This window comes from Heloderma suspectum, chromosome 17, assembly GCF_057233095.1.
Source record: "Heloderma suspectum isolate Gila_16-S chromosome 17, 16-S_ref, whole genome shotgun sequence".
NCBI classification, from domain to species: Eukaryota; Metazoa; Chordata; class Lepidosauria; order Squamata; family Helodermatidae; genus Heloderma; species Heloderma suspectum.
Window position 1 is genome coordinate 425,520 of NC_139474.1, and position 22,466 is coordinate 447,985.

The window sequence follows — 22,466 nt, forward strand, 5'->3', positions numbered from 1 at the left end:
GTCACCTCGCTCACCGGCCCCTCAGCTGGCCTGATGGCCGCAGCGGAAGCAGCGATATTCAGCCGCCGCCCAGAGGCCTGGCCTACTCGGTGCCGGGGAATGGACGGACGCTCGCCCACGCACCGCCAGAGGCCCCCTGCAACGCAGGCGAAGTCTTGTGCCGAGGGCTGACTTCCACAGATTGCACCGCGGGAGGAGCTCTGCCACGTGCAAAGCCCTCACGTGAAAACAGGCTGCTTACTCATAAGGCAGCGGCGGGTCCCCGCGGGCCTCAGACACGCGCGCTCTCCTCGGCTTCTCCCGCTCCTTCTCCAGCGCCGCCCGCCAAACGCAGCCGCCCTTCCCCGCTCTTTCACCGAGCTGCACCCCCAGCCAATCAGAATCGACTGTGCCTGCTCCCGCCCGCCGGTTCGCGCTGACGGCCATCCCCCGCCCCCTTCCAGAACGCTGCGGAGCAGCAGGGCCTCGGGCCGTCTTCGAATCACAGTCCCCGCAGCGCATGCGCAGTTGTCTTTCGAGAAAGCGGCTCCAGGTGGAAATATCCCCTTGCTGAGTGGTTGTAGGGAGCGACTGCCGCGACCCTAACAGAGCAGTTTCTAGGGTTCATCGCTAAACAGACAAAGAAATCAATGTAATACGTGAAAGGTGACTGCGGTCTAACATAACGATCGATAAGCACCATGTTCAAACGGCGTACACGTGTGGAGGTTACGAAAGCTCGGGGGTTATTTTTATCCTTACAAATCTCCCGTACTTCCGAATGGCCATAGGAATACAGTGGAATCCTGGCAGCAGCTCCACAGAAAACGGCAGGGGCCCCAATGTTCCTCGTGTGTGTAATGAAGGAGTGCACCGTACAGCGGTGCCCCTAGCAATCCCCCCTCCTTGCACAGGGCCATAATAGCCCAGTGCCCTGTGGAACGGCCAGAGATGGATGCAAACAGTGTGAGACGTTTACGGGCACCAACACCAGAGACAAGATGAACTATTAAACAAGTCGATGTATTAAAGGGATATTCTGTACATGAGGGAAGGCCACTATTTACTTTGCGGGTTTCAAGACTGCTTCCTGACAATTCTGAAGGACTCGGGCGACACCGTAGCTGCTAGATGAAGCTGGACAGCCACCTGTCAGGGATGCTCTGACTTGGATTCCTGCATTGAGCAGGGGGTTGGACTCGATGGCCTTGTAGGCCCCTCCCAACCCTCCTATTCTATGATTCTGTGATTCTACAAGCTTCTTAATGATTTCTTTTACCTCAGGCCAAATTCCCTAAACCTTCACCCTAGCCAAATACACCCACAACCAGGTCCAGCTCCTGGGCAGAATCTTTTTCTGACTCCCAACACTTGTATTTATATTGTCACCAGCCAAGCATGGTTACCCCACACAGAAGGTATAGTTTCATAGTTTAATGTTCAGGCCTTAGCTGTGCACTGCACACAGTCTTCCTCTGACTCCCAGAGCTTGTATTTATGTTGTATTTATGACCACTTGGACAATTTATCTGGGTTCTGTGCTGCCTGCTTGTGTCACCTTCTTCTGGTAAGATTTTAGGGCAGCCTCCTGGTATAACACAGCCGCCCTACACCTGATCGTCACTAGCCACGTATGGTTGCCCCACAGAGAAGGAATAGTTCAATATTCAGGCCTTAGCTATGCACTTTCTCCTCAGCTTTCCCCTAGTCCTTCTAAAACACCACCCACCAAACAGCAGATCATCTCCCTCACTGACTACCACAGGCTGACTAGCTCCAGCTGACTTTTCCCGCTCTTTTCCACCTGGCTACACTCCCCAGCCCCTCAGAATCGACTTTACCCGCTCCCGATGAGATTTCCTCTCCCCAGCACTGCCACCACCTGTGGGTTAACAAGTTAATGTAGTAAAGGGATATTCTGTACCTGAGGGAATGCTAATACTTACTCTGGGGTTTTCAAAAGACTGCTTAGTGACAATTCTGGAGGACTGAAGAGACACTGTAGCTCCCACAAGTCTCTTAATGACTTGTTTTACCTCAGGCCAAATTCCCTAAACTTTCACCCTAGCTAAATACACAGACAGCCAGGTCCAGCTTTCTCTGACTCCCAGAGCTTCTATTTATGTTGTATTTATGACTGCTTGGGCAGTTTCTTTGGGTAAATTGTACAATGTTTTACTGCCTGCTTGTATCACCTTCTGGGAAAATGGCAGGGCAGCCTCCGGGCATAACACATCCACTACAGTTTCCCTCTAGTCATTCTAAAACACCACCTGCCAAACACCAGACCTTCTCCCTCACTGACTACCACAGACTAACTCCAAGGGTAGGATCCCATGGGGGCCAATCCGGCCCCTACTGCTGGTGGCCATGATGTAGTGCTTCCAGGGGCATCCCCTAAACCACTGGAAGTGAGTTTGTACTTTCATCCAGCTGTCTTTTTGCCACAGGATACACAACACATCCTGACTGCTAACCCATATTCTACAAGGCCAGGTTAGGGATACTTCTGGGTTGAGAGATGAGACAGAAGTCAAATTAATATTTTTCTTTTCTCCCTTGTGCTGGCTTTACAGCACCTCTCAAAAGGCAAGTGTGGCTCATTGGAGGTGACCATGTGTTCAGGAGGAGGCTGAAATGGGTCCCCGTTGTCATAATCCTGGTTGAAGGTTTGAGAATCTGGCAATGGAAAAAAAGAAAGACAAGGGAAATGGCAGCTGACAGAGGTACAAAACAGCTCTGTTCATCTTTAGCCTCAGTCAACAGGAGTTGAGGTTGGCCAGGGCCAGTCCTAGCATTAGGCAAAGTGTTGCAGCAGATGCTCAGAGGTGGGGAGGGCTCTGAAATATTGGAGGACAGTGCTGTGTGTGCCACATGGCCAGCACTGCACCCCCAAGCTAGTCTGCTGCCTCCAGGTGCAGTGGAAGGCCCTGGCCCATTGCCAACATCAAAGTAAGATTGAACTGCCAGTCTGGTCACTTTTTGTGACAGGTGCCATGTTATCCTTCACCTCAGGCAGCAAAATATCTTGGACTGGCTGTGTACTTGAGCATCCTAATATGCATCTTTCTTTTGTTTTTCTGGGACAAGGCATATTTGGTCAAACCGTTGAATAATGTGGCTCATGTTATCCTTCGCAGGGGTAGTCCCCGCAATGCCAGAGGATGGGCATCAGAATGCAGAAATCGTGAATGGGAATTGCCCGAGAAGAAGATGGTGATGACCGGACGACACTGCATTACACGGTTGTGTCAAACGTGGACCAAATGGACGCATACCACACCTCTAAGCTATTATATTATTTGGGTACCAAAGTGTTCAGTACTTGATGGGAAAGTGGAAGGGAAGCTCCATTGACAGGATTGCCTCCCTCCTCAGAACTAGCTGCTGTTTCTGCAAAGGAGCTCCTTCCACCAAAAGGTCCCCTCCCCTTTGTGGCTGCCATCTCAAAAGTTACCTCAAACAGTGTATGAAGCTAGCAGTTTTCTTAGTTAAAGTGGAGGGAGGGAGAACAGAACACTATAGCCATAGTTCTGTTTCTCTCATAAATGTCAACTCAGCAACAGTTTTGGCAACCAAACACAGGAATATCATGATTCCATTGAGCCATCCAGGCCAATCCGGGTTTATCTTCAAGCACAACAGTTCTGATCCAATTAGATAACTCATAAATGTATTCTGACGGCCAACATCCATCCCCTTTAGATAAGGAAAAATGACAGCATTAATTGGGCTAGTTCCCATTTATTTCAGTTAACAGCAGTATTGTCATACTGGCACCTTCTTTTACTGTTAAGGCTGGTTTGTGAGTTTCTGTAGTCAAAACTGAGCAAAAATAAGTTATATTATAATGAGTCATTTTTAGTTCCTATTTCTTTTTGTTATTTTAAATGGGTTTTAAGCCACCTGTATGAAAGCTGCCTTGGAAGAGTTTTGATTACACAGAAATATTTGAAAGACATAAATTTATGTCCTGTGTTTTGCCTGAACAATATTTAAATGTCCACATTCAATTTTTCCTACTAACGGGGGTGTCTTGTACTTGCTTTCCATTTCTTGCGCAAGTATGCAAATAACGTCGATCCCTGTGCCGTGATACTGAGTGAGGCCCAGTTTTGCATGGGTATTGTCCAGTTCCTTTAAAAACCTATGCACTGCTGAGCTGCTCTTCCAGTGGACTTCCTTTAGAACTCCATCCCCCAGGGGGCAGGAAAGCTCACATCCACACCCACTTAGAATATGCCACACATTAAATCTGCCAGAGATTGCCAGAGCCATGTCCTTTTCCATCTGTCTTCCCTGGCTAGAGTTAAAGGAAACAGGAATGTGGTGGTGAAAACCTAATGGTCAGACAGAAGTGTGCAGAACTGGCCTATCTCACAAAGCAGTTGTGGCGTGGCTTTGTTCCAACCTATTCCCAAGGTTTGTGATGCAGCAGGTTATACATCTGAAGTGGTTTGCTTCAATAAAAGTATACCCCCCCCCCCAGTTATCTGTCTTAGAACACAATCCTTCATGCGGAAGTAAGTCCAGCTGTGCTCAAGGCTTCCTGCCTAGAAAATACAGTTCAGGTCGCAGTCTTTGTTACAGCCACCAGAGAGCCAAACTCCTCTCTTCTCTGTCTAGAGAGCAGGAGATCCCCAAAAGGCAATGAGGTCCAGGTGACATTGCCTTGTAGAGTGATGTAAAGTTGCATCATCATCCTCATAGGAAGCTGCCTTATACTGAGTCAGACCATTTGTCCATCTAGCCCAGTATTGTCAACACTGACTGGCAGCGGCTCTAGAGGGTTTCAGGCAGGATTCTTTCCTTGCCCTACCTGGAGAAGCCAGGGATCGAACCTGGGATCTTCTGCATACCAAGCATGTGCTCTATCACACTGAGCTCCGGCCCCTGCTCAAGCAGTACAATACTAGTCTTCGTTGCAGAGAGCAATCCAAAGCCCTGCTGGCATTTCAGCTGTCTTCCTCATCCCATAGGGCTATTTTTTAACGCTTCTGAATTGAAACCAATGGGAGGAAATTCATAGTTTGACCTCCTGTCCTGATTTCATCTAAAATCCAAAGCCTCTTTAAAATGGACCTAAAGAGGTACAGCCTCTATTGCTATTGTTCCCTGATTCTCATGCAGCCCCTTCCCCTCCACAATCAAAGCTTCTTCCTTGTTTTCTTAATCAGCAGAATTGTTATTTTCTACCAATTCTAAGAAGCTGAACATGCAGGTACACATGGCTTTGACTTCTACAAAGCATTGTGTACGATTCAAAGACTGAGAAATGAACCTTGTGTGCTCTAACTGTCCCTGGGAAATCACTACCCCTCTTCTGCCTAGTGGAGAAATTCTGGTCAGGAACATAAGAGCCCTGAAGATGGATCAGGCCGACGACCCATTAAACCCACCATCCTGCTTCCCACAGTGACCAATCAGATGCCTTGAGGAATCCCACCAGCAGGGCACGAAGGCTACAGCCCTCCCTCAGCACTACCCCCACCTTCAACAAGTTGTATTCTGAGGTAGACTGCCTCTGGAGATGGAGTCTCCGTCTGGCTTGTTGCTGCAGCTAATAGATGCTTTTAACATTGGGATCTGACAAAAAGAAATCAGCACAGGTTTCTGGGGTGCCACCATTGTCTTTGGATTTTGCTTCCTAGGGATAAACTAAATATGACCTTATTCGCATTGCATGGTCTTGCGTGGCTGGTGTGTGTGTTTAAACAACTGGTTTCTACCCCACCCCTATTAATTGCTTTATTTTTGGAGAATATTGAAAACCTCTTACAAAGAAGTGTGCCAACTTCATGAATTGGCAGAGATAGAACATATAACTCAGGGTATGCCATTATGGGAAGAACCAGATTCTATTATTATAGATAATATCTTCTAATTACTGTTGTCCTATATGGCTATGTGGGTATTGAGCAAGAGGATTCATTGACTGGACTTCCAGATAAGGCATTTAATTTGAATTGGGCCCGGACATGGACTGGCAGCCAGTGCAGACGGAAAAGTACTAGCATAATATGATCACGCTGGCCAGTTTCCCATGAACAACCTCGCTGCCCTATTTTGGACTAGCTGAAGTTTCCAGAATGTTTTCAAAGGCAGCTCCATATGTAAGTTCACCAGACACTTTTCTGTGTAAAAACACACTCTGAGTGTCATACAAAGAAGGCAAGAGCTGCTGTCAGTGCCAAGAGTCCCACCAGGATGACAATGATGCTAAGGCTCACTCAGGAGAAATGGATGTTTGCTCCTGCAGAGAAGAAGAAAAGACGTGTTAGATCTGGCAGAGGGTAGGGAGAAACCGATGTTACTTCTCCAAATTTTGCCATAAAGTTCTCCAAGAAAAAAATGCATTGAAAATGTGTATATTTGGGGAAAGTGCATGCAGAAAATTATGCTTTAATTCAACTGTCATTCAAAAAGGCATTATATTAAGGGAACCGCTTTAAAAATGTGTAGGCAAAATTGTGAACAAATATCTGTGTATTAGGGGAAATACAGATTAAAATGCCTATGAATTTCCATTCAGTTTGGTTTTTTTAATCTCAAAGTTTGGAATGAACTGAATTTGAGACTGGAAAAACGAGGAACTGAGAAAAACCAAAACTGACAAGAGGCACCCATCCTACCTACGGGCTACAGCCCCTCCATTGTGTTTTGAAGACTGCCACCTGGTGACTAAAACCTTGAAAACAATGCAGTGATTACTGGAAGCCAACATGGATTTGTCAAGAACAAATCCTGCCAGACGAATCTGATCTCATTTTTGGATCAAGTAACCTCCCTTGTACACTGTGGGAATGCTGTAGACATAGTATACCTCGACTTCAGCAAAGCTTTTGACAAAGTGCCCCATGATATCCTGATTAGCAAACTAGCTCAAAGTGGGCTAGATGAAACAACGATCCGGTGGATCCACAGTTGGCTACAGAATCGGACTCAAAGAGTGCTTATCAATGGGATCTTCTCAAACTGGGGAGAGGTAACGAGTGGGGTACCGCAGGGCTCAGTGGGGTACCGCAGGGCTCTGCATCTAGGAGAAAGAAACCAAAGGCACAGTTACAAGATGGGGGATACGTGGCTCAACCACACTACAAGCGAGAAGGATCTTGGAATTGTTGTCCATCACAAGCTGAATATGAGCCAACAATGTGATGTGGCTGCAAAAAAGGCCAATGCTCTTTTGGGCTGCATTCATAGAAGCATAGCTTCCAGATCCAAAGAAGTACTAGTTCCCCTCTACTCAGCACTGGTTAGGCCTCATCTGGAGTACTGTGTCCAGTTCTGGGCACCACACTTGAAGAAGGATTCAGACCAACTGGAGAGGGTTCAGAGGAGGGCAACAAAGATGATCAGGGGACTGGAAACAAAGCCCTATGAAGAGAGACTGAAAGAACTGGGCATGTTTAGCCTTAAGAGAAAAGTGAAGGAGATATGATAGCACTCTTCAAGTACTTGAAAGGTTGTCACAGAGGGGAAGGCCAGGCTCTCTTCTCGATCATCCCAGAGTGCAGGACAAGGAATAATGGGCTCAAGTGACAGGAAGCCAGATTCCAGCTGAACATCAGGAAAAACGTCCTGACTGTAAGAGCAATACGACAATGGAGCCAATTCCCTGGGGAGGTGGTGGGCTCTCCCACACTGGAGGCCTTCAAGACGAGGCTGGACAGCCATCTGTCAGGGATGCTCTGACTTGGATTCCTGCATTGAGCTGGGGATTGGACTCGATGGCCTTGTAGGCCCCTTCCAACCCTACTATTCTATGATTCTATGATACATCCTCTCTTTATTAGATGGATGCTTCTTGGCTAGGGATGTATGTCATGGGGAAATTGGGCCCTTTCTGGCCTCACCAGACTTCCACTGCACACCTGATTTGGCTTGCTTTTGCAAGCTGAGCCATGCAGTTCTACTGAATTCCAGGGTCTTTTTTTTTTTTAATTAATGCAAAACTATCCTCACATCTCTACTCAGGACAGCCTATCCTGAAGGATACCATGATCTTGGTCATAATTTGCCCAAATTGAAAGTTGCATACATTACACCTGCAATTTCCACAATTTGTTCAAATTATAGCCACAACTCATGCAAATTGTGCAAATTATAGCTGAAGTTGGCATAATCTGCATCAATATGCACAAATCTCAGCCGTCATTTAGGTATATTAAAAATACTGAAAATCCATACTCACTGCAGGCCACATGGGGCCAGCTAGCAGAAGACAGAATAGATGAATGCTCATCAAGCTTCACCCTAAAACATCCCTGTTCTTGGCTTATTTCAAGTGGCTGGTTGAATACAACCAGTCACTTGGTCTGCATCTTAAGGCCTCAGCAGGAGACCCTCACCCAGCACAACTGGACCAGATGGTGTTTTCAACATATCCACTATGGAATGTAATCACTTGTGGAGCTGTGACAGATGGAAACAAATGCATATTCAAAGCCTCTTGCAAACTTGTCACAGATTGCCCCTGAAGGTACAACTCTCTCTCTGGGAGAGATTGCAACAGGCCTTTCACCACTCAGAAAAGCTCTCCTGGATGGCACTGTGAAGGAGCAATGGAAAAGAAGTTCTTCGTCACCACCCTCACCACCACAGAATGGACTCTAACCTATATTCAATCAGATTGGTACCAAACACACAGCACTGATTTCACTGGCTGCAAACTGGAGAGACAGAAGTCCTGTGCTGGAAAGCATGCTACAGGTAAGACTTGGAGCTCAAAAAATTTGGAAGGCACCAGGGAGTATATCCCCACGCAAGCCAGTTTCAGCCTCCAGTTCCACACCATGCCAGTGTAACTGACTAAAATTCCTTTGCTCCAGCTATATACCTGAGAATTTTGACTTGGAGAGAGAGCAGAGGCTCCTGCTGGAGAAGAAGCCATACAAGTCAAGAAGTCTCTGGACAAGGCACAAAGCAGCAAAGTTGCCCCAGCAAGGCTTCCCTGCCCCTTGGAGCAGGTCACATGTTCCTTTTCTCATCCTAAACATTCTCCTCTTACAATTCTGCCTCTATCCCCAGAAACAGAGTTGAAAGGAAATAACAGGGTCAGCACCCCTAAACTCAAGAAGAGGAGGACAGGAACAGTGTAAAAACAGCCGGCTGACCAACAAACAGGCTAACTGTATTTCCCTTGGAGCCAGACACAGGAAGAATACAGTTGTCCCACCATGCAAGAGATCCCTGGCCTTTCTATTCCTCCCTTGGTTCAGTTGTTCTTAAACTCCCCCTCCCATGATAGGAAAGAGGTTCCTAAGGGGTCACTTTGAAGTAGAGGGAACAGAAAGAAAAATAGCACATCAACACCTCCAGTTTGGGGTAGGGGAGTTAGAACTAAGCCCCATGACAAGCTCTGAAATATAGGGAGCTACAATTACTCGAAGACCCCCGCAGAAAGCACCAGCTGTACTACAGCACTCTTAACTTACCTCCACAGCTCACCTTCAAGCTGTTTAGGAGCTTCTGCTAGCCCCACCTCCCCTATTAAAGCGCCCAGCCAGCCAATCACAGGTCCCTGGCCACACCTGTCACAGGCAGTGACCCACAGAAATGGAAAAAGGGAAGAGTTCGTCCACACAGCACTCTGCTTGCATTTCCCATATGCAAAATGGGAGCTTAAACAGAATCCATTCTTCACTCATATCTCTATGGTGCCCTGAGCTTGGGTTTGCCACACCCTCCGATCTTCACCTGCTACTTCCCCTCCCTAATCATTCAGTGAAACTTCAGCCAGGGCGCCAATTCCCAGCTGAAAATGGAGAACTTTGCATTAGTTGCTCCCCATTTTCAGCTGGAACAGGAGCCCTGGCTGAAGTTACATTGAATGATTAGGGAGGGGAAGTAGCAGGTGAAGTTGGGGGCGTGGCCAAACTAGAGCACTTAGAAGGAGCATTCTTTTGCAGCAATAACTGTTGGTGAGAGAGAAAAGCAGGGCTGCTTCAGTTTCTGTATGCATACAAGCACTAGTGAGTAACTTGGAAGCCCCCTTAGTAGGAAGATCGTGTGGGCGGTGCTGTCTTCTGAGCAATGCTGTTTACACACTCAAACGATGTATAGCGACTTACATGGGCTGCTCCTTCCCTTGTTAGCTATTTTGTTATAGGGCTGCTCATGCTGCAATCCTATGTAAGATTACTTGAGAGTAAGCAACCCTGAATATGGTTCTCTTATTTAAAAATAACACACTAAAAGGCTTCATTCTTATACATATTCACCTAGAATTCCCACAAATTTTGCAATAGTTTGATTTATAGTAATCAGATGTGTGGCATGTGATGTTTGGCTCCATACTCTGAAGCGCTTCAACTTCTGAAAGGGGGGGGGGGTGTCTAGCTAGCTGTTCAATCTAATCCCTATATACCTGTAAGCTGCTATATGATTTGCATTCCTGAAATGTTTCTTACGAACTTCAGCATTAAGATGCAAATTCCAATCATGGATAAGTTGGTTCTAAAGGCTACATGTGAGGACTCAAGCTGGCTTAATCATTCAGGCATGTCTGCAAATGGTAAGCTGTTTTTACACCTTCTGTGCATACTTTCCTCAAAGTCTCCATCTCCTCACACCTGTATCCTCATTATTTCCACCAAACCCCTAGCATGTTCTGAAAAGGGGTGCAATTAAAGTTGTGTTTTTAAAATACATACAGCTAAAAGGGGGTCTGCTATTTTTTTATTATTTATTTTGCTATTTTGCTACACCGTACACATGTCCATACTTTGTAAGGTGACCAGATGCTTTTGTACCTTTAAGAATGAATTTCTGCAACTATAATAGGTTGTTGAAGAGTAAGAGAAGTTTTACCTGCTGATCCTGTTCCCTAACTATTACAGGAGTAAAACAGGATATGGCTAAAAGCGAAGAAAGAGTGCTGGGGTGGGGGAAGATAATTTTGCGGGATGTGGCCCTCTCCCAAAGCCTTGCATCAGCTGTTCAGAAAAAGAAACTGACTCGTGTGGCTTTATTCAGAGGCTGCAGAGTCACATGGTTGGCGGGACAGAGGCACAGAAAGCCCCCTCCCTCCAAGGCACCATTTCTCCAATATCCGCCCTTGGTGAAAATGCCAAACATAGCTTTCCTGAGGTCAGACCCCATAATTATAATGAGCAAATAAGGTAACACTGAACTGCCTCCCAAGGTTGTTGTGAGGCCTACTGAGATAATACTTAGGAAGAGCAGGACATGAGTTGGCATTCATATCTATGGTGGGAAGCAGCAGCTAGCAGGGGCAGCGGGGGGCTCCTGTTCTTTCATGCAGGTTGTTCGTGTTCGGTCCCCCTTCATCCCTCCCACAGACTATCTGGGGGTGGCCCCTAAGGACCCCCACTGCCATAGCCCAGACCTGCTCACCAGTGCCTCCAGCCTGGCCAGAGTTTCCCTGCCCCATGCACATTCGTCATCCTCATGTACTCTGTGGGGGGAGGGGGGCCTTTGCACTCTGGGTCTGGGGCAGGGAGCAGCAAAGACCGGGGGGGGGGGCCTTCAGTGTGTGGACAGTGTAGCAGCCATATCGGGGGTCAGACTAAGTAGCCTCATGCAGTCTCATGCTTCATGTTCTTGCTGAGCTCTTTCTCCCTTGAATATATTGTTGTAAGCTGACGAGACACAGGAATTCCTTATCTTGTCAAAGGTCATACAATTGTATATCTTGTTCTCTGCTGTTCTCTTCTGTTCTCTCCTTATCATGGCTACCCTATAACCCAGTTCTTGTATTATAAACAATGGTGCTAGGAGAAGAAATGTTAAGGACTGCAACCCCACGCAGGAGGGGGAGGAGGAGCCGTTTCATATGTGTCACAATGTCTATAAAACCAATGTGCTGATGTATTTCGGGGCTTCTGGCTCTTTGGAAATGATTCCAGCCTTAAGCCCGCGCGTTAAATAAAGAATCTCTTTTTCCTTCACTCCTTGGTCTGTCTGACTCTGGGTTCTGCAACATAAATGGTGCCGTGACTCGGATGTGGCAGGCTCTGAGCCAGACAGGTGGCAGTTGCCTGCTCTTGTCGCCGCACCGGGAAGACGAGCTCGGCGCATGCCTCCCTTTCTTGGCGCCACCGACCTTTTTGTCGAGTGAATGGGAGAAAGCCTGCACCGGGATCGCCCAAACGGCAGCGAGCGGCAAGAGAACCTTGGGAAGTGGAGGAAGGAACTTGAGCCCTGCCTGTATCGCAGCTGCAATTGAGTTGAAACCCACATTGGAAGCCTTCAGGAGAAAGGCAAGTATATGGGAAAAAGAGGGCCCTGCCTTTAGGGAGAAAGGCCACTGGGCAGAAAAAAAGAGGGCCCCGCCTTATGAAGAAGGTCAGTGTTGGTGGTATACGTATACAAAATAACCTACTCCTTGCGGGTAGAAGGGGGGCCTGATCACACCCCCGAGTGGGCGCCAGTACCCAGCACGCCAGTACTCAGTAGGAAGCTGAGGAAGCTGGGGAAGCCGCTTTCCGCTCTGGTAAAAAGTGGGAAAAGTGGGTGGCAGGGACATATGGATGCAGTGGAGAAAATGATTGTGTGAGTGGCTACTGTGGTTTCTGATGCATACCGTTGACCGTCCAGGTGCCCAGGCCAGTAGCAAAGTGCGTGGTGTGAAAAATCCTCTTGTGTCGGTCAGTGAGACCCCTTACTCACTGACCAATTCCCATTCCCTAATTGTGTCTGTCTTCAATTTAGGAGGGAGGCTATGGGTGGTGGGGGAAGCAAACCTTGCACCCCCTTGAGATGTATGTCAAACAAAGAAAGAAAAAGGTTTTTTTTTTAAGATTCAGAATAGAGAGAGAAAACAGCAAAAAGCTCAAGGTCGAGCTGAGAGGAAAAAAAGAACAAGATCTGAGGCTGTTAATTAGAAAAATGTTGCAGGACAGTCTGGCTTTTAACAAAGCGTGGGAGCGTGAGAGTGTAAGGCCGAAGAAGTAGCTGTTAGCCTAGCGCGCCAAGGGGGGGGGGCAGGAAAATTGCCCACAACATTCTGAGTTGTGCAACATCATCACCTCACCTAATTGAGATGAAATCCCTAAGAAATGGAAACTGAAAATGAAGACCCAGAAGATGAAGGCAAAAAAGAGCATAAAGGTAAAGAATCAGCCCCCAGAGCACAAGCTAGACCCCTCTTCGAGTGGAAAGTGTGCCATAAGACTGTCCCAAAGCAGAATGAAGCGGAAAGACCATGTTGAAGATCTCTGTCAAGGTAACCGTGTTTAGCTTTGAACTGTGTTAGAATTGCATAGAGCCTGTAGCTACTGACCGTCGGCTATATGATTTCTGAAGAGCGTAACCATTAAGCTTTTGCCGTGGTGCTTTTTTACAGCACCTCTCAAGAGGCAAGTGTGGCTCATTGGAGGTGAACATGCGTTCAGGAGGAGGCTGAAATGGGTCCCCGTTGTCATAATCCTGGTTGAAGGTTTGGGTATCTGGCAATGGAAAAAAAGAAAGACAAGGGAAATGGCAGCTGACAGAGGTACAAAACAGCTCTGTTCATCTTTAGCCTCAGTCAACAAGAGCTGGGGTTGGCCAGGGCCAGTCCTACCATTAGGCAAAGTGTTGCAGCAGATGCTCAGAGGTGGGGAGGGCTCTGAAATATTGGAGGACAGTGCTCTGTGTGCCGCATGGCCAGCACTGCACCCCCAAGCTAGTCTGCTGCCTCCAGGTGCAGTGGGAGACCCTGGCCCATTGCCAACATCAAAGTAAGATTGACCTGCCAGTCCGTTCAGTTTTTGTGACAGGTGCCATGTTATCCTTCACCTCGGGCAGCAAAATATCTTGGACTGGCTGTGTACTTGGAGCGCCCCAATATGCATCTTTCCTTTGTTCTTCTGGACAAGGCATATTTGGTCAATACAGTTGAATAATGTGGCTAATGTTACCTTTCTGTTCCTCCTGTTCTTTTTGAACAAGCTATATCCTTCAGTTGCTGTATTCCAGTCATGAGAGTCATCCCACCAAGTCTCAGTTACACCTATCAAGTCATAATTTCTGTCCCGCATTAAGGGTTCCAAGTTCTTTCTCACACTCTGGGCATTAGTATATAGACATCGAAGACCATGCGCTTTATAGTGTGGCTTTCTTCCTACTTGTTTCTGAAGATTATTATTGGGCGCTATTAGAGCTGTTCTCTCCGTTGTGGTGCATGAGCCTTTGCGCATTGTTACCCCCAACTTTACATCTCCCTCCCCGGAGGATTCAGTTTAAAGTTCTCCTGATGAAGTTCTTCATGCTGTGGCCAAACACATTCTTCCCAGTCCTTGTGAGGTGCAACCCGTCCCTTGCCAACAGCCCATCTTCCGGGAAGTATAGCCCGTGGTCCCAGGATCCAAATCTCTCGCGTCGGCACCACATTTGTTGCCAGTCATTCACGTCGCGTATTTTTCTTTCCCTTTCTATCCCTCTTCCAACTACTGGAAGGATGGATGAGAAAATTATCTCGTCCATCTGCAAACAGTTGCTCACTGGGTTGCTCCTTGCGATTGTAGGCTCCAAAATCACATTCCAAGAGGGAGGCGAGGTCCAGCCGCTTGTCTTTGGAAGGATTCCTGACAAAGCTGACATGGGTTTGTGGTTTTTGCAGGCTTGCTACCTGCTTTTCGTTTTTGCTGTCGGAGCCATGAGGAGGAAATGGAAGTGAAACAGGAAGGAAAAAGAAGGAAGGTTTTTGTTTTTTGTTTTGGTAGAGGAAAAGTTTTGAAAATTCAGGTTAAGGAGAAGAAAGGATTGTAATAGTTCAGGTATTGTAAAAGTAGAATCTCAAATAGAACAGGAGATAAGAAATACCTTTATCCTGGGCACAAAGCAGGGAGCTGGATGAACTGGGGCAAGGTGGAGCCTGGGACCAGTGTACCTGTTGAGAAATCTGTCACATGGTCCCTGCTTTTCCTGGGCGAAAGAAAGCGTTAAGTCTTTGTTGGCTGACTTCCTCACACCAACCCAGAGAGGCTTCCTGCCTCTGATTCAGTATACAGCCATCGTGACTACTTGCCATCAGCAGTCTTCTCCTCCATTTGCCCCCACAAAGCACAACAACACCCTTTTCATATCAGGCAAAATGCTGATGCTCAGAGAAAAACACACGCAAAACACCTGTGTGCCACACACACAAAAGGCCCAGGCAAAACACACACCATACTCCCCACACACACACAAACAAGCAAAACAACACACATACACACAATCAAAACCCAGGCAAAACACACACCAAAACAAACCAGCATTTTTTATAAACCTAGAATTACGTATACACACACACACACACACACACACACAGCCCAGCACAGGCAAAACAGGGTGTGCCCCTCACTTAATTCTCTGAAAATTCAATTTGAAAAGACAATACTAGCTTAAGAATACCTGATTGTATTAATAAGAAGATTCCTTCAAAGTTGACAATTGTCCATTTTGGTGAAGCAGACTGTCAGGTGTGGGAGGGAAGTGGTTGAAGCAAGGGAGGGCAACCTTTTTTGGCCACAGTCCTCCATCAAAAACTGAGTGGATAGAACCAGGCGCGCTCTCCCCCCCCACGCATTCTCCTTCCCTCTCACTGCCCTCTCCTGGCATCAGTGCATCACTGAATGCCCCCACCAGTGCCAATGGAGGCTTCTTAAAGGTCCAACTGCCGGGGGGGGCTATATTTGAAGGGGGTTGCAGCACCGGGGGAGGGGTTCGCCCCCCTCCTGGGAAAATGCCCCCTGCAGCATGGCAATTAGGCTTTTAAACGTGTCCGTTTTTAAAAGCCTAGCTCTTGTGTGGGGTGGATGGTTTTTCAAGGGGTGGGCACAGCCCTCTCAATGAGTGCCCCTCCCCGTGCTGCAGTGAAGATTTTAAAAAGCCTCCACTGGCACCAAAATCCCAATGGCTGCTTGGGAGGGCGCGGATGGGGTCCACAGGCCAAATCCCCCCCCCCCCCCATATGCTGCATACGACCTTTGGACGGGACGTTCCCTGCCACTGGGTTCAAAGCACAGGCAGCGCAAGTTCAGCAGAGGAGTTGCCAGAGGGACATCTCCACAGCAACAACGGCTGCCGACTTTAATCACTGTGCCCGAGGAGCCAAAATTTAGCGGGTGAAATTTCCCCCATCACTTCACCAGTCCATATTTGGAAAAGCTCCAGCTGCTAAATTCTGGTACACCAAGAGGTGGCAGTCGAGCACACAGGCGCCGCCAGCTAGCATCTCTTGCAGCCGTGCACACTGGCCCATCCCCCCTCCGGCTGCCCCTTCCGGCTGCCCCTTCCGGCTGCCCCTTCCGGCTGCCCCTTCCAGTTCATAAGCCCATGGAAATGGGGCACGGGACAACTGGAACTCAGAACCAGCTCTGATTCTCAGCGGAAAGGCAGGAGGGATGGTATTCGCCTGGGGGGCCCATGACGGCAGAGGCGAGGGGAACAGGGCAGGAGCTCCTGAACTGCAGGATGGGGGTTCTGACCTTGCAATATGGGGGAAGGAAACAAAATCGTGAAGAGCAACCCAGGTGAACTGTTAAGGACCAGATGGAGAGGAGAGGCCCTTGCTCGCGCGCACGTGTCCACACACGTGCTCGCCACACAGCCAAAACAAAGGACACCGAAGCAGGAGTCGTCTTTATGAGAGATTTCCTTTTATTTCTTTCCTGGGCTCTAAGTGAAGTTTCTGTAGGCCTCACATTTCACCCGCAAGTCTCATCAAACAAACCCATGATTCCTCAGATGGTAGTATTCCTTCGGACTAGGTCCAGCTCAATGGTGACAGGAAAACAGTTTTGCTCCGTGATTTCATTTTGCTCCCTCACCGATGGGCGGAAGGAGGGAACCGCAGTACCTTCCCCCTCCCTGCCCTTGGTGAACAACCCTGTAAACAACGCACAATCTGAGACAGCCGTGTGCCGCTGGCTGAGACTGCTTCATACATCACACTCAGGGGAGGGAGGATTTGAACTTAGGCTCCACTCCCCCCCACCCTCCCAGGCAAGACAGGTCCCGCCCTGCAATCCGGCTTGGGAGAAAGCCTCTGATTTGGCAACTGAAATGGAAGGAAGTGGATGGGGAAGAGGACGACAATTTGCAAGAAGGATGGTAGGAAGGACTTCCCTCCTCCGCAAAGTAAGGCAATGCTGAAGCTGAGATTACCCTTGCAAGAGGGGTTTGGGGAATGACCCCGGGGGAGAAAAAAGGGAATCTGCCACAGAAAAGGAAGGAGTCACACAGGGTGGAAGAGGAGACTGCAGCGACAAAAGGCTGCAACAGGAAAGGGAGGTGGGAGGGAGCCCATGCTCTCCCTCACCCCTTCTCCTGCTCGACTGGTCCACCAGAGCTGGGAAGGGGAGCAGCAGGGGTCAAGGGGCTCACGTGCAGTGGACGAAAGCGTCCTTTCCCATGTGCTCCAACTCTTTTCCCCTCTGCTGAAGGAAGGCTGGAATTGCTTCTGCCTTCCTTATGTAGGAATAAGAGCGACTTTAAGAAACAAGCGAACAAGCAAACTGGGCTCATCCTACTCTGTCCTGTAAGTTGGGACCCGCAGGTGTAATGACCACCCCCTTTTGTTTCTGAGAGCTGATCCTCCTGAAAAATTCAGAATGCAGAAGAGGGGGGCAGGGGAAGATGGTGGAACCTTACAACTCCTAGTGAGTAAAAGGTATGAAACTTGGAGGGATTTAAACCGGCTGTGGTTGACACCACGGGAGGCAGAGTGGGTCATACAGGAGGAAGAAGCAACGGCTTGGGGAGGGGGGTTGGTCTAGATTGTTGCGGCTGCTGGTGGTGGCGGCAGGGCTATTCAATCTCCAGGATAAGGTCGTCTCCTTCCAAACTCATATCTGGCTTGACATGGATTTTCTTGACTATTCCAGTCAAGGGTGAGTTGACCACCGTCTCCATCTTCATTGCGCTCAGGACGCAGAGTGGCTGCCCCTTCTCAATAGGTGCCCCTTCCTGCACTTTGATGTCAATCACCTTCCCAGGCATGGGGGCCCCAACTTGGCCTTTGACGTCCTTCAGGGCTTTGGGGTGGAAATGCATCTCCTGGAGAGGAAGCCAAGACAACGAGGGGAAATGAAATGTTAAGAGCATGCACTAGACGTCTTCTTGCAGATGTCGCCATTTTCTTTGGGCAAGGAGTTTGGTATTTTGCTACTGTTCATTTCTTAACGAATAAGGGGCAGCACGTCTCTCTGACACACACACACACACACAGACCTGAAGTGGTACAATCCCCAGAGGGCTAGTCGTTATTCCTCTGAACATGGCTCATTTTTAAAAATGGACTAGACAGGTTCGTGGAGAAGAAATGTATTGACAGCTTTTAGCAATGATATTGAATAGAGCCTCCATGTCCATACCCCTGAGATGTAGTGGGGCCGTTTCCTTTTATGCTCTCCTTATGGGATTCCTGAAGATACCAGGCAGGGATCATTGTTGGAAATAGGATGCAGGATTAGATGCTGGACTAGATGACAAGGTGTTAAACCAAAAAGGGAAACAATAGCGCAATGTCATCATCCTCATCAACATCATTAAACACTCTTTATGAGTAAGAACTGTATGTTAAGTCCCTGCTCATTCCACCTCTGCTACTGCATTGTAATGCTGATGAATCTGGTTATTTATAATATTTGTATTGTTGGTTTTGAGTTTTGAAGAAGGAAATGGCTAACTTATGGAAAGATCAAGCAAAACAAACAGATACAAAAATACAATAAATTAACCCTGCCGAATGATAGGACTGAATTGCACACCCTGCTCTGAAAGCCTCTACAATCTGTCTCAGCATCAGCTTCTCCACCCCCAACCCTGACTCACTGATGTCTAGGCTGCTCCATCGTTACCTTCATGGCTTTTGTGTCCTTGACTAGGATGGAGCGCAGCTGCCCATTAAGTTCAAAGAAGACTTCCCTCTGGCCGGCCCGGTTTAAGTCTCCCAGTGCCAAGGCTTTGATGTGGAGGGTCTTGCCGCGTTCCAGTTCCACCTGCATGTGGGGGGAGGGGGAGAAGTTAGCAGCCTGCAAGTTCCTTTGGCCTGGAGGTCTACCTAGGCTGGGCATCATAAGGTAGGACGAAGCCCCTAACCCAGAGATGGGTGGTGGCCCCAGAAGCACAGAGCTGTTGCTGGGAACGCTGCTCTTTGGGATGACTGGTCCTTGGAGCAGTGGGGGAAGCTCTGAGCCTGTGGACAAGCACAAAACACGATGCCTCTGGGTTAACGAATTGGAGGGCTGGATGGGAAGCTCCAGGCAACCTGATCCCAGCTTCATATGGGAAGGTGCCTTACACAGAGTCGGACCACTGGACCCACTCCTTTGACTTTGGAGTCAATCTCCAAAGCCAGGAGCGGACAGGTCTTCCCCAGACATCCTTTTGAAACTGGAGATGGATCTGGGACTGGATCTGGGGCCTTCTACATGCAAAGGAGGTGCTCCACTATGAGCTAGGGGCTCTCTCCAACACTTCATTCTCCCAACGATGGTGTTAGAAAGCAAGTCTTCTTCATGCATGCCTGTGGCTGAAAGGAGACTCTAAACCAGTGTGCCGAGCCTCTTTTAGCCAGAGGGCTCAACTGCATTTCAGAGAAGCTCTCAGGACCCACATCCCTTGCCCCTTTGCCTCCTGGCAAGAGGATTTGGGGGACTGTCTCCCCAACCCTACATGTCACCTCAAACTCTTCCGCTATCTTGGGTCCCTCCAGGAAGAGACGTGTGTTGAGACATTCGACGGGCCCAAAGGTGGCTGTGAAGTCCTTGAAGTCGTTGAAGACCTTGGGATACATGGCGGCAGAGAGGACATCCTCCGGGGTGATCTCTTCATGCTCTTCACACAGCTCCTGCTCCAACTTCACAAAGTCCATGGAGGGCAGGGAAGCCCCTGGGCGGCCCTCAATACGGGGCAAGTCTTTCAGCACCTGGGGAGGGCAAAGAAGTCAGCTCATGTCCCTGATGGCAAAGGTCTTGTCTAGGAGCTGGAAAACCATGACCTAGGGAATTTCTGTTGTCATGGAGACTGTGCAGAGTGCCCCGCCCCCGCTGTGTGCGCACACAACGGGGGCAGTGACCGCTAAGCTTGCCTCCTGCTTGCTAGGAAACAGGTGCTGGCCTCCCCTCTTCAAGGATGAAGTCTACCTTATCAGGCTTTTCCTGACCAGCCAGTAACTCCCTCTAAGAAAAGAACCCCTGCTATGGATGGAGAGGGGTTCCAAGGAACCCACTGCTCCAAAGAACCCACCTTGGAACGGAAGGGCTCTGGGAAGCCCCCATAGGGGATGCCAATGTAGCCTTGCAGGAACTCCACCACGGAGAGCGGGAAGGAGAGCTCGTCTGCCTGGGCCTCCACGTCCGCCCGTGTCAGGTTGTTCTGAACCATGAACTGCGCCAGGTCGCCCACAATCTTGGAAGAGGGTGTCACCTGAAGGCAGCAGGCAGTGGGGGGAGGAGAAAAGGAAAGAGGAAGCGGACTCCCTAGCATCAGCCATGGGGAGCCCCCAGCCCCCCCATTCTCCCCAGGGAGGGAAAGGCTCTTATTCCTCATCAGCCTTTCTGAGATTTTCATCCCCATCGTTTAAACCGCAACATCTCGTGTGTCACAGTGGGAAGGAAAATGCCCCACCCCAGCTGTACTGCCTAGGAAAGGTAATCTGGATGAAGAGACTTTGAGACTTTCCAAGTCAACCTTGGAGCATGTTGTGTGGTCGGAGCTATCTGCGGTGCTGACACTCTAGCTGACCTTGCCTCGTGGGTTATTGTTGAGGACAGAAGAGCTGGGAAGCTCTGATTAATTGGATTGAAGTGCTACATCATGTATAATGAATACACAGACTGCTAATGGCAAGAAAAGTCACTATCCACAGGCTCCCATGGAAAGGATATGCAAATAGACTCTTTTCCAGTTGGCAGTGTTATCTTCAAGGTATTAAGATCCCTTAATGTAACTGAGTTGTCTTTGAACCACCATTCGTGGCCCTTTAAAGGGAAGGTTCCCTCTGAAGCCATTAGGAGCTACAGAAAGTGTCCATCTCTCCCTCCTTCCTGTGGGTGAAACAGGAGGCAACTGGAAGGAGGGGGCCAGAAGGGGCAGAATTAGGATTCAGCATTCTTACCTTGATGAGGTCACCAAGAAGTTTGTTAGCTTCCACATAGGCCTTCTTCACCTCCTTAAACTTGTTCCCTAGTCCCATGCTGTGGGCCTGGAAGTGCAGGTTGGTATACTGACCCCCAGGGATTTCGTTCTCATAGACATCAGCGTTGCCAGATTTCATGGTGGCTGTGCAGTCAAAGGACGCATACAGGCCACGAGCCATCTCCCAGTATTCACTGTAGTCAAAAACTTTCTCCATTTGGATACCTGTCAAGGGACAGTGGGGCGGGGGAGATTCCTTCCTGTGAGCTCCATGCAAAGGGCAGAAACTTGGAGCCCTCGCCCCGCCTTGCTTTAGAAAGGGGTTCATAGAATCATAGAATAGTAGGGTTGGAAGGGGCCTACAAGGCCATCGAGTCCAACCCCCTGCTCAATGCAGGAATCCAAGTCAGAGCATCCCTGACAGATGGTTGTCCAGCCTCATCTTGAACACCTCCAGTGTGGGGGAGCCCACTACCTCTCTAGGTCATGGATTCCACTGTCGTATTGCTCTAACCGTCAGGAAGTTTTTCCTGATGTTCAGCCGGAATCTGGCTTCCTGTAACTTGAGCCCATTATTCCGTGTCCTGCGCTCTGGGATGATCAAGAAGAGATCCTGGCCTTCCTCTCTGGGTCAACCTTTCAAGTACTTGAAGAGCGCTATCATATCTCCCCTCAGTCTTCTCTTCTCAAGGCTAAACGTGCCCAGTTCTTTCAGTCTCTCTTCATAGGGCTTTGTTTCCAGTCTCCTGATCATCTTTGTTGCCCTCCTCTGAACCCTCTCCAGTTGGTCTGCATCCTTCTTCAAGTGTGGTGCCCAGAACTGGACACAGTACTCCAGATGAGGCCTAATCAGTGCTGAGTAGAGGGGAACTAGTACTTCCTGGGATTTGGAAGCTATGCTTCTATTAATGCAGCCCAAAAGAGCATTGGCCTTTTTTGCAGCCACGTCACATTGTTGGCTCATATTCAGCTTGTGATCGACAACAATTCCAAGATCCTTCTCGCTTGTAGTGTTGTGGAGCCACGTATCCCCCATCTTGTAACTGTGCATTTGGTTTCTTTTTTCCTAGGTGCAGAAATACCACGCCCCTAAGAGCTGAGCACAGGCTACTGTTCAGCTTGCTTTCCTGACAACCACTAGCCATTACTCTCCACGCTGCTAGAGCTGAGAATAGACCTCAGCCCAAATACAATTCTCTACAGAATTAGGAATGGCATAAAATGCTGTCTAAATTTTTAAACTTCTCAATTTTGGTTTCGAGAGATTCTTAAAAAATGAAGTTTTGTTGATTTGTTCTCAGTTAATAATGTGGAATTATTAGGAGACTGAATAAAGTTCACACACCAACTTTTCCTCAAATCAACCATCATCCATACTTCAGCAGCCATCCCTGGGAATGCTGAAGAAAAAGTTT

At 48.5% G+C, this 22,466-nt stretch overlaps 1 protein-coding gene and 1 long non-coding RNA gene across 7 annotated transcripts in view; both read right to left on the reverse strand.

Annotated features, from left to right (window-relative positions):
• Positions 1-5,713: 5,713 nt before the first annotated feature.
• LOC146334135 (uncharacterized) lies at positions 5,714-9,445 on the reverse strand. The gene is made up of 3 exons (XR_014786350.1): positions 9,417-9,445; positions 6,803-7,015; positions 5,714-6,232 (listed from the first exon to the last, which is right to left on the reverse strand). It is a non-coding gene; the product is annotated as an uncharacterized LOC146334135 (long non-coding RNA).
• A 7,045-nt stretch (positions 9,446-16,490) lies between these two features.
• Positions 16,491-22,466, reverse strand: part of PC (pyruvate carboxylase) — a 229,481-nt gene continuing 223,505 nt past the window's right edge. For 3 of the 6 annotated variants that reach the window (XM_084823721.1, XM_084823722.1, XM_084823723.1), the window contains 5 exons: positions 21,032-21,276; positions 20,161-20,340; positions 19,595-19,840; positions 18,771-18,911; positions 16,491-17,967 (listed from right to left, as the gene is read on the reverse strand). In XM_084823721.1, coding sequence (XP_084679847.1) covers positions 17,719-17,967; positions 18,771-18,911; positions 19,595-19,840; positions 20,161-20,340; positions 21,032-21,276 — 1,061 coding nt within the window. In that variant the 3' untranslated portion in view covers positions 16,491-17,718. Of the gene's footprint in view, positions 17,968-18,284; positions 18,392-18,770; positions 18,912-19,594; positions 19,841-20,160; positions 20,341-21,031; positions 21,277-22,466 lie in introns of all 6 variants that reach the window. The other 3 variants (XM_084823725.1, XM_084823720.1, XR_014786242.1) reach the window with 2 other exon arrangements.